This window comes from Sciurus carolinensis, chromosome 6 (assembly GCF_902686445.1).
Source record: "Sciurus carolinensis chromosome 6, mSciCar1.2, whole genome shotgun sequence".
Taxonomy (NCBI): domain Eukaryota; kingdom Metazoa; phylum Chordata; class Mammalia; order Rodentia; family Sciuridae; genus Sciurus; species Sciurus carolinensis.
The window spans coordinates 112278096-112295351 of record NC_062218.1 but is presented as its reverse complement, the minus strand read 5'-3'; the positions used below and the strand labels follow the sequence as shown (position 1 = coordinate 112295351).

Below are 17256 nucleotides of genomic sequence, written 5' to 3'. Positions count from 1 at the left end.
TCTTCTCTCCACGTCTACTGCTGCCATTCCAACCAAACCATCTTTTCACTGGTGATGAGAGTGGTCTCCTTGCTGGGTTCCCTACTTCTTCCTCAGACTCCACTAGAGTCAGCTTTCTGTATTGAGACCTGAGTGAGCTTGTACAAATGTGCTCCAGAGCACATTGCTTTCCTTCCCCGAACTCCCCAGTGTTTCCCATAAGGTTAGAATAATCTCCATGATCCACCAAGCCCTGCATGATCTGTCCCACTCTATTACCCGACTCCTCCCCATCCTGCTACCTTGGAGGTTGTCACACTGCCTGCACAGCTTCTGCCTTCCTCCTCTGGAACATGCAAGTTTCATTCCTGCCTTTGTTCTTGATCTTTCCTCTGCCTGAAATGCTCTTTTCCCTGGAGTCTTACATGACTTTGTTTGGTCAATTCCATCTCAGCCTAAGGTTCACCTTGATAGACTTCTCTAACTTCTGTTTATAAAGAGCATCCCATGACTCTCTATCACATCTCCTTTTAACTTGTTTTAAATGGCTCTCTGAAAATATTTGACTTGTTTCTTTTTGGTCTGTCTTCCCCTTCAGGATGTAAGCCACATAAAAACATGGCTTTTTGTCTATTTTATTCACTGCTGTCTAGCTATCACTTAAGTCTAGCACAGTGCAAGGCATGCAATAATGTTCAGTAAATATTTGTGGGTGGAAGGAATGAAAGTATAAATGTGCCAGGAGCAGTAATGGACATAAAAATGAGATATGAGAGATGAGTAAGACTGCTTCTTCTTTCAAGGTGCTTTCAGCGTAATCGAGAAGCTGAAGGTTGTAAAACTGGCCAAACTCCTGCAGAAGTCCTGGACCAAGTGGCCCAAGGTCTTCTAGAGAATGGGCAGGAGAGATGAAGTCTTTCATCAGTGGTTTTAGGAAGCACAGGCTCCTGCTTCTAGGATTCATCCTGGTTCTATGCAAAATAGGCTTCGGGACTTAGTGGAAAATTTTTTGCCTTTAAACTGGCAGCTGAAATAAAACTTTAGAAGCTAAGCAAGATGTAACAGATGGTTTTTATGAATGTGGAGGAAATTGTGGAATCAGGAGCCCCTCACACGCAGGAGAGAAAACAGGGTAATGTAAACATGAAGAGTATTACTCATGCAGAGCATGACTTCTGAAATGGGGACTCCATGGTGAAGAAGTTTATTTGAAAGTCAGCCATTATGTGAATGGAGAAGGCTTAATAGTTTTGCCATCTAAACTTTTGCATATTCCTTTTCAAGATGAAGATTCTGTGTGACAATATAGACCCTTGTTGTTCGTTTGTACCCCAATGGAGTATGAACAGTAAAAAATTAGGCAAGGAAATCCAGACTACAAATTATTCCAAATCACATAGCAATGAGTAGAATTTCATTAACCTTTTTTAGACTCTCCTTTTTATCAAATAAATAGCAGGGAATAACTTGGCCCAGTTTTTAAAAAATGTATATGCAAGGAACAGAAATATTAGATCATAAATCTTAATAATTTCTTGCATATAAACACATAAGAACCATTTTCTGACTGTGGTAATGTGCTCCCTGGCTCCTCTGCTCAGGGTGAGATAATGATGTACTTTGGATGTTCCTGTGGACCCTCTTGTTACCGTCTCATATTGTTTAGGCTACAACTGATTCTAATAGATCCACGTTTATCTTGCCATAGTGGTTTATGTTGTCAACTGGCTGAAATTAAATTTTCTAGGTTATTCGTAATTCACTCCTTTTTTCATGAATATGGCTGATATCTTATTATTTGTGATTGTGTCAAAGAATGTTTTTTAATATTTGAAAATTTCCTTAGAGGCAATTTGTTGTTGTTGTTGTTTAAAAAACTAAGCGCTCTCTATTCTTCTCCAGTCAAGGCATCTTCTAATTCATAGAAAACCTACTTGATTTCAAAGAGTTTGAACATTTGTGCCTGGAGCCTGGAGCAAATTAAATATACTTAAGATGCATGAAACTAATAAAGGATAGAAAGTAATAAAATGGCAATGCTTAATCTTATTTATAAAGACTATTCCATTAGGTTAAATGGTAGAGATTATACCTCTTGGCCCATGAACTAATGCTATCATCTTAAAATTGGGCGAAAACTGCAAGATTTTTGTCACATATTACCATTGCACAAAACTAGTGGAGGGAACTTTCAAAGACAGTTCACATTCTAATGGAATTGGTTTGAACTCTAGGCTACATATACCTTAAAATTCTGTTCATACATTCAAGAAAATCAGCCACTTAGAAGAAAGAAACTACCTTTGTAAAATTAGTACTATAAACAGATTTATTCATGTTATAAATTAGTTCTTAGAATATTTAGACCACATCAAATTTTAAAATTTCTTTAAAAAGGATTTTTTTTTTAAAGATAGACGCAAGAGACTGGGAGTAGAATTTTGCACCATATAAAATAGCTGACTGGTATATAGAATATGTGAAAAAAATTCTGCAAATTAATAAGAAAAAATCCCTTTAATTTTAGAATAGGCCAAGGAAACAAAGTAATTCAGAGGCAAGAAAACCTGATTAGCTAATAATCATATATATGCTTGTCTTTGTAATAACCAAGGAAATGTGAATTATCGGAACAGATACCATTTCTTACCACCTAATTGACAATATCAAGAGTTTGTGAAAGGACGTTTCCATATAGCACTCCCATGAGAGTAGGTTGTCTGAGGAACTTTAGATGTCAGTTTGGCTTTCTTCTGAGTAAATTTTAGTATATGTGCACCATATAATCCAGCAATTTTATTTCTAACTCTTTATAATTCTTATATATACCCTGGGGAAGTCCTTGCCTCCATGTATGGAGGAGGATATATTCTTTGCATGTTTGTAACAGGGAAGACTTAGAAACAACACCGCCAAGTATGTGGGACAGCTAGATGCATTGTGAGACTGTTAATCTGGTGGCATGCTGTAGAGCAAACAGTGCACGGTTACGGAGCAGAGGGAGAGAGCGCTTCCCAGAGGAGGTGGGGTTCAGGTGAGTATGGAGGGATAAGTATCTAGCGCCGCCATCATGCAAAATGCTTACTATCTTTATTTCGGACACGAGAGACCTTAAACAATTTGCCAAAAATCCCACAGTAAGAAAACAAGGCCTGGAAACCTCAATGCTAACTGGATGATTTGAAAATTTTAATGTATACTCCATTATAATAAACTATCTAATGTTCTACTGCATTAGTAGATGTGTCAATATTGGGAGATGTTAGTATCATATTATTGAGTGAAAAAAACAAGATGCATGGTGATGTTATGTATTTTGTGTAAAACTAATAAATACATAAGCAATTCAGGTAATTTTTCTAAAAAAAAAATTAAAAGCATCAAATCACCCTTTTAGCATTGAGGGCCTCCTTTTCTTACTGTGGAATTTTAGGCAAATGATTTAAGGTCTCTGCCCCCTAGTCTCTCGTGTCTGAAATGAAGGTGGTAAGTATTTGCACCATGGTATTCCTGAATTCTTATCCCACAATACTCATCTCAAGTCCCACCTCCTCTGAAAGCCCTCTCTCCCTTTCCTCTTTCTCCTCTACCCAAGGGTGCTGTAGACATAGGTCCTCTGTGTTCTTCAACATCCTGGGCACTCAAACCCTGAGCACATTATTAAATGATAGATCTCACTGTAGAAATCCTAACTATAGTTTATGTTAGCGATAAGTAGTATATGCTCAATAAGTATGATTAGTAGTCAGAGGAGATGCTTAACAATAATAAGAGAATAAACAAACACAAGAATACAGATAGAATAAGACTTCATAAAACAAGTCATCCTGTAATGACTCCCAAGGTTGTTATTATTCTTTTGATGTCAGTGAGTAAATGTAATCTCTCCAAATCCTTACTTAATCTTAGCTTATAATTTATATCCTTGAGATTTTCTACACCACAAGTAGGGTGTAGGGTCATCAATATGCTCTCATAGAGAGATATTCATGTTTATATTTAGGTGCTTTAAACTACAAACATTTATATCCTTTTTTTTTCTGGTTCAAAATTTGAACTAAACCTACACTGATGTTATAAAATGACAGTTCATGCTTTGAAAATTCATTTAACAAACATTTTTCAAGAAGAATAAAGATTCTCTTTCAACCACTGAATGAAATTAACCCGAACGGCACTGTGTGGTTGTCCGTGGTGATTGCTGGCACTCTGTCAGCTCTTGGAGGGTTTTTGACATGTGAAGGACACGGGGTTTTAGTGCTTTCAGGGGATCTGGAAAATACATTTTTATTGTTCTTCTTCATGGATGGAGAAGCTTTACAAAGTTGTTTTATTTTTAAAGCTCTTGATGTTTTGAATGAGGATCTTTTCTTCTGCGTTAACAAAGGAAAGGATACACCACAGCCTTGTTAGCCTGAAGCACAAGGAATGAAATCATAGGGAGATAAAAGACCCTGAGGACCAAGGCTTAAGAAGAAAGGATGTGTGTTTCAGGAAGAACCCCAGTTTTCTATCTTCTGAGACAGCAGAAAATTATTTTGTTCTCTTGTAAAAAAAAAAAAAAAAAAAGTCCTTGTTCTATAGAGGTATTTTTAAAGTGCTTTGCCTAGATTTAGGAGATTAAGGATTAAATTTTCTCTCCTATTAATTTCTCTTATAGTCGTGGATTTTCCCATTAAAGTCAATGGAGAGCATCCATGGTCAAACTTCATGTAAAGATTTTTCAAGTCAGTATGCAGACTTTGATGTGCCCCGAGAGATACTTGACATTTGCATGTTAAGGGCATTCACGGCGGGTCAAACAGCAACCCTGATGAGGTTAGTCATACATCGTAAGCTGACATCTCTTTCTCCAGATGAGCTTGAGTTCTAAGATTCAATATGCCATCCTCCTGTAAGGTTCTGGTAAAAATGTATCCCCAAGGTTGCTGACCCCCATGTAATTTTACAATTAGGCTTAGATTCCAGAATTACTAAATCCTGACCTGTTCAGTTCATCTAGGTTTGTTGAGATCTGACACAACCACACAGAACTGGGAACTTTTTTTGCTCTCTGTAATTCAGAACCAGTTACTTGAATGAAGCATCTTATAGTTCAAAACATGTTTCAAGTTTGCTTCTGAGGCCTTACTTGGTGAACCAGGGCATAGAAAAACTGAGGCAAAATCAAGGCAGGTTGAAGTTTGGTGCATACTAATTTGGTAAGATTTTCCAGATTTTACTTACGACAACCTATTTCTTATGCTAAGATGGTGGTTAATAAGAAATTCTTGTGTTTGTTTCTTTTGCCTTTTACATTTTTGGACCCCATGTTCCAGCCTATACTGCTGGACATATAGTCATCAGCAACTGGAATATTTCCAAATCCAATTTTTAATTGGCATTTATAAAAAGGATGTGAGGTAGTGCTAAGTTTCATCGCAGGTTTGAGCTTTTTCTAGCTGTCTTTATAAAAGTGAATGAGGGGTTGCTTTTTAGATTTACTGAGTAATTTTATTTTTTGAAATTTACATTGTGAGAAATAAGTTATCCTTTTTGGCATGAATGATTGATGCAAGACAACAAATAATAAAAACAAAGGTCAGGCATGTTATTCCAGCTTCATCTACAGCTGGTAGAAATTGTCCTAGGAGTGGGATGTTTCAATATGCAAACCATGGAATAAAATTTCTGCTACTAGTAGATTGGTGCTGTGTCACACACAACAACAGGGGCATTTTGTATCGTTAGTAAGTTCCATCATTTTTATTTTATAAAAAATAAAATTAGGTATAACAAGAGTCAGAGCCTTGCCCATATTTCCACAGTTGTGAAGTGGATGTGGCCTGGCCTGCCCAAGGTCTGTCTGATGTTCAATGGTTATACCCTCTCCTTGAACCAGAGAGTGACAGGGATTTTGTAACAAGGTGAACTTGGTGGTAGACATCATCTAAGGCCAGAATGATTTCATTCCCTGCAGCTGAAGGAATTCTTGAATGATGAGACAATGCATTAACATGCCCTTATTCCTTCCTCCAAAGCACCTCTCAGTGTGGCATTTCTGTTTATCTCTTCTTATAATCCTTCCATTTGCCCTTTGTCTACAAGAAGGCAAAAGACTTAATAGATTATTTCCATGTGTTCAAAGACTTTACTTAATACCTGTTTTTGTTTGTTTTTATGTCAATATGTGATTGTGGCCTTGTTGGTATATATATATTTTTTATCATACCTATTCTCATTAGCCTACCTTAAAGCCTGAGACGTGTCATTTTAGTCAAACAAGTAGTGTGTCTCAGCTGTGAGACTTTTGTTCTGGAATCTTCCCCTTTGAAAATCAGCAGAAACTGTCCATCTGTACTGGTTTTAGTTTTGTAATTGCTGACCACCACTTGTTTGGGATGGCCAGCATGGTGTGGGGGCAGATTGCAGCTTTGGAGGCACTACACTGATAGGATTGGGTTGAACTCTTGCTTTGCCACTTGAACACTAAGTGACTTTGAGCAGACCTGAATCCATTTTGCAATGGAAATACTGTGATACCTATCCCATTGAGTTGTTGTAAGATTTAAATAACAGCATTATAGCATCTCCAGTAATGCTTGGTGTATGTTAGAAACTCAATATCTCTTAGAAATTCTCCCCCCAGCTTATACATCTCCACATGCTGCCCCTCCCATCTTCATACATGGATATTGGGCTAAAGGTTTGAGTTAGATTAGGAGAAAGTACACCTGGAATATTTATAATGGTGTTATGAATTTCTCTGCTTAGAAAAGTTGTAGTTCTCTACATTCACAATCACTTTTATTCATTTACCAAATATTTCTTGAGTGCTGACCATGTGCCAGATGCTACATGGGCCTAGTTTTCAGGTCTGTATGCTCCTTAAAGCTAATAGCATCAGTAATATTTCATAGTGTACTTTCTAGCTTTTTTTGTTGTTCGCATAAAATTCTTACCAACTTAAAGAAGCTCTGCAGATATGGCCATATTCTGAATCTTATTTTTTCTTCGAAAATGTTCTATGTTCTCACTTCTGAGGTAACTTTCTATTCTCAGTTCGTCTAAATATCAAGTCAGTTGTTAATCACAAAGGCTCGCTCAGTAAATATAATTTACTGCTTTGCCTTAATGGATCATGTTGGGCAAAAACCTAATTGTAAAATATTCTGTTTACCCAAAACATAATTTCAGTATTCCCTTGTAGAACAGTCTCATGAAAAGTACTTATTATTTTGTGAGTAGAAGGTTTTGGGTTTGGATACTGACACTACTTTCAAGTTGGACATTTTTGGACATTTTATCTAAATGTTCTAATCTTAAGTATTCTCTTTGTGCTATATGTGCTGAGGATTCTCACCTTGCTCTGTCAGGAGGACTGGAAAGAGGCGTGTAAAGCATAGAGCACAGATCAAGATATACATGCACATCACAGAATCATTTGAAAAAAAAAAAAAAAAACTTCTTGATGGCTGTTATGGTTTGAGTATTAAATGTCCTAAGGGAAGGAGTCAGATCTCTGGGTGCATGCCCTTGACATCGATATTGTTACCCTGGCCTTTCTTCCTTCCTCTCTCCTTTGGCTGCCATGCGGTGAGCATCTTTCCTCTGCCTCACATTTCTGCCATGATGCTCTGCTACAGTCACAAAAGCAACAGGTCAGTGACCGTAGACCGAAACCTCTGAAACTCTGCCAGAAGTAAATCTTTCCTCCTTTTAAGTTGTTTGTCTCAGGTAACTTGTCAAAGTGATGGAAAGCTGACTAGTACAGTTGCTTTTCTTCTACATGCTGATTGTAGAACATTTAGAGAGAGTTAAACTAAATCAATGAAAGCAAAAGCATGCATAATCCCAAGACCCAGAGATATCCAGAGGTGCCATTTTACTGTGAAAATGTTCAGTGTCCCTGTTTCCCCGTCTTAATCATTCTTTCCCTTTTCCCCCATCCTCCAGATATCTGGTCCAACCATATGTAATTGCTGCATTTTGCCATTTTTAACCTAAATTAGTGACAGTTTTATCTGGCTCATTCTAACATATTGCTAAAATTGAATATTTTCCATACTATTTTCATCTACTTCGGACAATTATGATGTTACAAACATTCCTCCAGGTCATTAAATATTCTTCCATAATATCACTTTTAATTGTGTAAAGTATTCTGCTGCATGAGTATATAATTTTTTTCAATAGTTCCCTATTACTAAAAAATTAAGTTGTTTTCTGGTTTGTTATTTTTAAAAATTTATTAAAATTTATGGTATGTTCTAATTAATTACACATGACAGCAGAATGCATTTTGGTTCATTGTACACAAATGGAACACAACTATTCATTTCTCTGGTTGTATATGATGTAGAGTCCATAGCATTTGTGCAATCACACAAGTACCTAGGTTGATGTCAATCTCATTCCACCATCTTTCCCCTCTCCTGTCCTCTTCCCTCCTCTCACTCCCCTCTGCCCAATCCAAAGTTCTTCCATGTTTTTTTGTTGTTAAGTGCTGAGACAGACATCCTTACAGCTTCAGAGGGAGTGAAACACAGTAGCTTCATTCATAGACTCTGGAGACAAGAGGTTTGTGTGTAGTCTTTTGTTATCTGTAAAACTTTGAGCAAGTCTCCTAGTTCTTGATTTTGTCATCTGACACAAGGAGAACAATGGTACCTCCTCCACGTATACCCCTCAGTTATTTTATCTCAAGTGCTCAGAATAGGGTCTGTGGGAACACTTCAGTATTATTAATGAGTTAGATATTTAGCTGTTATGAGTTGTTATTGTCTTTATATATGTATGTGCTCATTTCTTTTACAAAAATTCCCCACAGGGGAATTTCTGGACAGAGGGCTTTCAAACTACTTTGCCAGAGTAATCTCTAAAAAGGATGTGGTAATTTACTCTCCTATAGTACTGTTTAAGAGTGCTGGTTTCTACCCAGTGGGAAAGGGTTAGCATTATCACTGTATTGGTCTCATCATCATTATTATCCTACTCATGATTCAGGTTGCATGGATTTACACAGTTTAACATCCTTGAAGTCAGAAGACATTCAACCATCATTGTCAACCAGGTGATTTTCACGATGTGTTTGTACAAAACCTTCTACTGATAACTGCTAAGATCAAGAAAGAGTGTTAGTGTGTCTTAACATCTATGGGATTCAGTTTCATTGAGGAGATATGAAACAGGCAAAAATAAATTAAAATCATGATCTAAGTACAAAGTAAGTAAGGGAAAATATATAATGTTACTTGTATCATATATTGCATCTTAAATTAGATCTCAAAAATGTACCTGAAGGACAGAGGTTGCTGAACTGTGTTTGGAAGACTGGGAAGGATTGACAGAGGGAGAGGACAGGTCTACTGTCTCTACCTGATATCTTTTCTACTTCTTTCTTTTTGTTACACATACAGGTAAGAAAGATGATAATGTCCTACTGCAATTGCATAGAAGCCTGTGATGATATTCATGGACTTTTGGCTGTTGTATGCATCATTTTCTCTGAATGTAATACCTCCAGCAGACCCTGCCCCCTCGCACCCCTACTTCCTGTTTAGAATTCCTCTATCCTTTACCTAAACATGGCACATTTGGACTTTAGTTCTCAGCTTAGGCATCATTTTAGCTGGGAAACCTTTCCTGACACACCAACACTGGTTAAGTATTATTGCTGTGTTTCTCATTGTATCTCGTCCATACCCATCCCTTACTAATTATTACACGGTATTATTACACCTGCCAATTTAATGTCTGTTCCATTAAACTGAAAGCTTCTAAAGAGGTGTATTGTATTGTTTTCCTTTGAACCATAGGTGAAGCTCTGTATCTGGCACATTGCAGGTACTTAATAGATTTCAACTGAATGACTTCCAGCTCAGTCAATGAATGTGACCTGTGTTTTCTGGGGTCTTTGGAAGTTGCAGCCCTAAGTGTTCCAGTGTGAGTTCATTGTTTTGCCAGGATCCAATGCTTTACCACTTTTCACGAAGGTTTGGATCATGGATTATGTACTTCTGATACTACACAGTAGTTTAAAATTCCTTTTATTTCTGACCTATTATGAGAGCTTATTAGAGCAAGCTGTCTGTGCCTGTCTGAGACCCTCATTAAGTTGTCTCTAGAAACATCTGCATGAATCTGGGCATATTGCATCTGAGAGCCCATTTCCAGCTGTTAGCACAGCAAGAACTGAAACCAGAAGCTGAAAATGAGTCATTATTCGCTAGCATTTAGGTTCCTTTCAACTTAATGTGAAACAAAATTTTGTTCTTTTACTTCTTTTTCCTTGTAGGATCTTCAAGCTCTTTCCTTGTTATCTAAGTTTTTCTAGTTGTCTGAGAGTAACAATCCAGTCACTTTCTCTTGTGGAGTGCAGAAGAAGATCTTGCCCCTTGAGATTAAAGTCTTAACTAAAAGCTGTCAGATTGCTTGAATTTAGACTTTCTCTAAACTGTCTGTTCAAACATTGTGCTTGAACTGAGAATAATTGGCCAAATTCTGAACTCACATAAAGAGCAAATTCTGCTTTTTGTCTAGACAAAGTCAGCATACCCTGGAACTCTTAGGAATTAGGGAAGAAAGCTGGCTTTTTGTGTTGTAGACTGTGAAATTCACTGGAATACATTTAAGAATGTGTGTTTTGGGGTAGTTAACTACAACAAATGAAGAAAGGAAAGGAAGTCACAGAGATGCCTGAATCCAACCCAGGCTTCTATGTCCTCCCTACTCTACTTCCTATTTGTCTACAAACTTCTCCGTGTGGATTTTCGTCCTCAGAATAGCCCATATTGATGTACAGTATTCACATTGTGAGGTCAATGTATCAGTGACTTTTCAGGAAAACACAGCCCAAAGCAGGGAAGCTGTCACTTCAAAGCATGCCAGAGTGCTTAGATATAGCCAGGAAATTAACCATGTCCATGTGATAATATTTCTTTAAAAGACCCGAACTCTTTTTTCTAGGCTGATAATTATCAATTTCTCCTATAAACTCATTTCTATTATGAAGACATGTCTTAAGGAGTTTTTTTTTTTTTTTTTTTTTTTTTTTTCTTTTCTGGGAAATTGTTGAATGGGATGTAGAAAAGGGTCATGAAGCAGAGTAGAGATAAGACCTGACCCCTCACTGCTTCTTCTACCACTCTCCTGCTGTAAAACACAGTCTGTAAAATGTGTATGTCCAGAGCTCACTCTTATCGTATTGCCACAGTGGGAAATAGCTACACTCAACTAATACAGGTTTTTAAAGTGCTTTTGACATGATATTGGTATTCTTACCAAGGTAATTTTATTGGCTAACATTGCCTTTTATGTCAATGAGCATGGGAAACGGTTGGGTATTTAATTCATATCTCAGTCTCTAGAACTTGTAATATGGGATATGGGCTCCTTGGGAAGGATTTAGCACAGAACATGAGCAAAAATAAAATAAAATAAACTTTTGGAAAAGAAGTAGAAGTACTAGAGTAACAGTGTTTACTCTAGAAAAGAACAGGATCAAGGTTACATGCATGCAGTAGGAATAAGATCCTTTATGATACACCCATTGGTGTTGAACTGGGTCACCTCTACTGTGAGGAAGACAGGGGAAAAAGATTGTATGATGGGATAATAGATTTGTCTTACATGGAAGGAAGATTTTCCCCATACTCTCAAGGATTGACAAACCAGGAATGGGTTACAAAGAACTGTGGAATTTACTGTGGAGGACCTTAAGCACAGGATAAACTTTTCTCTACTTGGGAAATCTAAGAGGACCTAAAGGAACATGCCATGTAACTTTTTAAAATATAATTTTTTTCTTTTAAGATCTTAGCTTAAAAGTGGTACAATTTGAAAACCAAGTTCTGCTTCCCTATCCAGAGGCAATAAAAGAAACAACTGATATGAATGACAATGGGCTTAAAGCTCATTTTGGAATTATTACCTAATCTTATTTAGTGAAAGAAGATTGTGAGTTCTTAGGTAATTGCTTTCTTGATCTGCTTTAGGTTCAATAATTCTCTCTCATTGTTTCAAATTGTGTTAAAGTGTGTTTATTAAAATACTAATGAGACCAAAGCCATACTGATTAAAAACAGAATTATTCATTTAAACTCTTTGATATTATGAAATCAAAGATGTAATCTGGTATTGGAAGATGGATCCTGCACTTGCTGTGTACCTAGAGTTATTTTTTTTAAAATAATAGTTCATTCTAGATCTGTTGAAGTTACAAAAATTTTATGGAATGAAACTGCTTTTTAAATCATGAAAACAATTTATCCTAATAACTCTAGGTAGGGTGCCTCGCTCCTAGTGATTTTTATAGCATCTAATTAATAAATAAATGCAGCACTGGCTGATCAATACATGTTGAATAGGTTTGTTATCAACTCCCTTTGTAATTTTTTAGAATATTTGCCACTGAGGCTTTTCCCTTTCCTGATCCTCCTTTTGTGTTCATTGACTTTTGTCTTGTAGACTGTGTCTTATCTGTTTTTATTTTTGTTTGCTGTTCATGTTCAGCTTCAGATTTGTCCTCATTTTTTATAGGTCAGTATATTTAAAGATATTAGTCCATTATTTTTCTTTCTTTGGTGGGTAGTTGGTATCACCCAGTCACACATTTGTTGACTGATATCTCGAAAGCAGATTGGCGTTTGCCTCCTTAGAGAACCCAGACTGCAGCAGGGTCAGTCTGCTCCCAAGTAGCTGCCCTTGGTCCCCTTTCCCTCTTCACTGTCACCATACGGGATCAGGCTCCCTCACTGATTGAACTATTGTAGTTCTTCCTCCTCCATCTGTCTGCCTTTCTTTGTTAGTCCCTTCCTGTCCTTTCTCCCATTTAGTAGGAGTCATATTGTACCATCTCTCCTTGTTTAAAATCTTTCATTACTGGTTGCTTGTCCAACCCAATCCACATCCCTTAACCTGCATAAAAGCCACCATCTAAGATCAGTCCCAGCTGCCTGGCCTCTCCCTGCTGCAACACTGGTAACCTCAGCTCATTCATTCATTACTCTAGCCACATCAAACTCCATGTTCTGGGCATAGGAAGCAGCCTGGGCAAAGACATGGAACTGGAAAATGTGACGATCCTTAAGCAATGGATGATAGGTTGTGGCCCAGTTGGTGCTAGGCATGTTTGTGCAACTTTGTCATGAGTTGGTGCTGGGGCTCTGATGCCAACTAAGGAATGGTGACGAGGGGTCAGCCAGTCATTCTCTCTAAGGAAAGGAAACTGTCCGCAGAGCTTGTCATGATTCACATCTGTACTCTAATGCCCTCCTCTGTTTTTCTCCCAACCCCAGCCTGTGACGGTGATCACTGGGGGCCTCACTGCAGCAGCCGGTGCCAATGCAAAAACAAGGCACTGTGCAACCCCATCACTGGGGCCTGCCACTGTGCTGCAGGCTTCCGGGGCTGGCGCTGTGAGGACCGCTGTGAGCAAGGCACCTATGGTAATGACTGTCACCAGAGATGCCAGTGCCAGAATGGAGCCACCTGCGACCATGTCACTGGGGAATGCCGTTGCCCACCGGGATACACTGGAGCCTTGTAAGTGACACAATGCTGAGCAGTGTGGCAGACCCACCCACCCTCTCCATTCCTGCTGTGCCACCATCATATTCCTTGTGCCTGGCTTCTGTTGCTGCCTGAATAGCTACTGACCGGTCTGGACTTCAGGCCTGGATAAGGAGATAACCTCTAGGTAATCCTGCTGTTTGGCTTTCAGTGTCAGAGCTTAGCTAAAATCCTGCGGCCAGTTTCCCACCTTCCCTTTGGTGAGGTGAAGTAGGGTGTCATTAGAATGGCAATATTTGTGAAAGGTTGCTGCAGATTCGCATTTCTGCTCTGAATCTATCATAGTTGCATTCACTTTATACTGGTAGCTGTTTAGTGGTTCAGGTTCTGCTCTTTGTGTCAATAAATTAGCTGGATAAAGCTGGGTGGATTCATCATCCTAGCCAAGAGGAAAGGAGGACTTTATTTTACAAATAGTCCAAAATACAAAATTAACTTGTTTATTTAATACCCATGGAAACATGTTGCTTTGTGGATATAAAGATATATGTATCCCATCCGTGTAGAATAAGTGCACACAAATACTTTAATTTTTTTCTGGAGAACATTGAAAAAACTACTTAATCTCCATTACTTTCTTTATTTTGTGGGAAGGGCATTTTTCAGTTTGCTTCTATTAGCAAATAGAATAAGAGAATTTATCAGAAAAAACAAGAAAAATCTTGTTCCCTTACTGAGAAAATTACACTTGTAAATCACCAAACTAAAACTTGGAAAAAATGTAGCTGATTACGTAAATACTTCCTGCCAGGAGTGGTAATATCTATGAAACAGAACTAAAGAAAAAAACTGCAATATCCTAGAAAGCCCTGATTTTCAGAAGAATGGATGATCAGTTCAAACTACTTAATTGGTAACATTACTTTTATGGGTTTTCATCCAGGTCACAGTTGAATAGGGATGTGTGAAACTTGGAGTGGCTTCACAGGAGAGCAAAAAATGACAAAGGCTTAGAGAAGAAGGTTCTTATGACATAGGGGATTAAAGGAATGGACGCTGGTCAGTCTGGAGAAGAGAATGTTGAAAATTGATTATGAACAATATGTGCACAAACTGGGTGATGTGCAAATGTTTCTATGATCTTTGAGATTAGAACAAACACACTAACAAAAGTAGTACAAGTTCTTTGTAAGAGTTTCTGGGACAGTTCCTATTGCCAATGCATGTTTGGCCATTTTACTTCTGGGTACTCTCAGGTAGGACAGATTTCTCTCAAACTGAACAGGTTTCATTAGAAAGTACCCCCCAAACATAGGGAAGGACTGGATGACCTCTCAAAGATATTGCCAGCCAATATGATTAATGTATTAATGAATTCTTGGTATTAATTAATGAATAATTATTGAATGGAGAAGTTTGTTGATTTTAGGGTCCTGGGTGCTGTTAGGTCTATGAACCTGAGGATGATGTGGTTGGGCAAATAATGGTGTCTTCTGTCACACTTTAATCCCTCAGCTGTGAAGATCTCTGTCCTCCTGGCAAACATGGCGCACAGTGTGAGCAGAGATGCCCCTGTCAAAATGGAGGAGTGTGCCATCACGTCACTGGAGAATGCTCTTGCCCTTCTGGATGGATGGTGAGCTTCCTTTCAACCCCCACACCACTCCCCAAAGTCACCTGATTCAGGACATTCAAGCGACACCATGTGGAGGACATTAGTGCAAAGGAATGTAGCAATGATGGTTAAAGGTTCCAGAATTGGAAATACTTAGCCATTTAAATACTGAAATCCTTCAGTTCAGAGAAGGCAGAAGGTGATTTAGTCCTGGACTTGAAGTACATTAAGGATCCTCAGGGGAAAAATAGCAGCCATCTGTCCTGCATTTCCCTAAGGATAACAAAGAGACAAATATCTGATCTCACACATGATAGCTAGAACTGATAAACACTGGAGTTATTTAATAGTCATTTCCATAATTAAGTTCATGGATTGCTCTTGTTCTTTGAGAATATTATTCTGTTACATGAAAAAAGTGATTCAGTTACATAAGTCTGGAGACCCAGCGGTAAAGCAAGGAACCATGTACTGTAGAATTCTCAGGGCCCTTGGTGTAATCATATAAGTGAAAGCTATGCTTCACCACTCTTCCCAAACTTTGACCATGACCTGATTTTTACATAGCAATTTCACAGGCTTAGTGCCAGGTAGAAGGCACAATGCTAGAGCACTGCCAATTAGACTCATCTGAGATCAGGAATGACACTGGTTCTCATCTCTCTGGGGTGGTTTGTGCATATATCTGCTCGAAGGCAGACGTGTGAATGACCAATGTCTGTTTCCTTCATTAATCATTGAGTAAAAAGAGCACTTGGCTTCCCTTTCACCCTGTTGCCATGAGTGTTCAGAAGATGTTCTTGCAAAGATCTCAAGTGACTTCTTAATTGCCAGATCCACTGAGGACTCTTCTGCTCTCACTCTGCCTCACTTCTTCAGAGCTTTGACTCTGTGGGTCCTACACCTTTCTTCCTTAACCTCTACACCCTCCTCTTCCTACTTCTCTTGCTAATGATCTCTTATCCTAGTTCCCCTTCTTTTATATGCCACTTCTTTATGGCATTTCCTAGATTTCAGTCTTATCTTTCTTCTTTTTTCTTACTATAAGCCCTCTCCAGGAATCTCATAGACCCAAAACTTTAAAAATCAGCCACGGATTTCCCCAAATCTTGATCTCCCCTGCCCTGAGCCCAGATGTGTATTTGTCACTCTCCTGTTAGACACCTCTGCCTTGATAATTGGAAATTTTTTTTTGTTGCGGGCATAGAGCAGAGGAGAACTGGCAATTCACTCCTAAGGAAGGTCTCGGGGAGTAAGGGAGAGAGTTCAAGATGTCAAGACCACTGGGGCAAGTGTACGTGGATATCAGACGCAAGGTGGGGTCAAGTAATGGTGAGTGGGCCAGACTAAGTCTGATTCTAGAAGCACAGCATGGAGAAACTTCATAAGGCAATGGAGTCAGAAAAAAGGGGGCTTTAACTGAGAACCTGAGGATGAGGTGAAGAGGGGAGTATGGAGCTTGTTCCAGCAGGCCCAGCAAAGGTAATGAAAATAAACCCGAACTGGTCATGGGCCCTCTAAGCCTTCCTTAAGGCTACTCCACTTCTACTTTTTTTTTTTTTTTTTTTTTTTTAAATCCGAGTGAAACCCACCACTTCTCTCTGAGTTGTCCAAGGTAGATAAGGTGCATCATCTTGGACTCCTTCTCTTCCTTCATCTCCTGTATTTGGCCTTTTGCCAACACTGGTTCTTGGCGAGGGAAGGATTTTGCAGGCGGGACAGTGTCTAACGAGCTCTGTGCTATTCAGATGAGGAACTGCCAGCACTCTGCTCCTAGGACTTCTGCGTAAATACGCTTCCTGGAGTTGCATCAGCTTGAGGTTGGAGCTTTTTCTTCTCAGCTGGGGTGGTCTTGATGTGGGATAGTGGTAACCACAGTCTTGTACTATGTCCCACAGGTGAACAGGTGGGTCCTCTCTCAGGGTCCCCTCTAGCCTGCCCTCCGCCACTTCCTCTATATTCTGGCTACCTCCCTTAACAACTTTCTTACTGAACTCCTCTGTGTGTAGTTGGACTTCCAACTTATGCTTCTCCTTTACATTTTATTTGTACTATCATTTTAGGTATTTTTCAAAGGCGAGCATATACTCCTGTTATCCCTACATACACATATATTTCAACTAATAAAAATAATGTCCCTCAAAGGTACTGGCTCACATTAGTCCTTATTC

The 17256-nt window shown here is 38.7% G+C and overlaps 1 protein-coding gene across 4 annotated transcripts in view; it reads left to right on the top strand.

The window, feature by feature from the left end:
- The window catches only part of Megf10 (multiple EGF like domains 10), a 168186-nt gene that overhangs the window by 93117 nt on the left and 57813 nt on the right, over positions 1–17256 (top strand). For all 4 annotated transcript variants that reach the window (XM_047556736.1, XM_047556735.1, XM_047556737.1 and 1 more), the window contains 2 exons: positions 13257–13503; positions 14986–15106. In XM_047556736.1, the coding sequence (XP_047412692.1) occupies positions 13257–13503; positions 14986–15106 (368 nt within the window). The remainder of the gene's footprint in view (positions 1–13256; positions 13504–14985; positions 15107–17256) is intronic.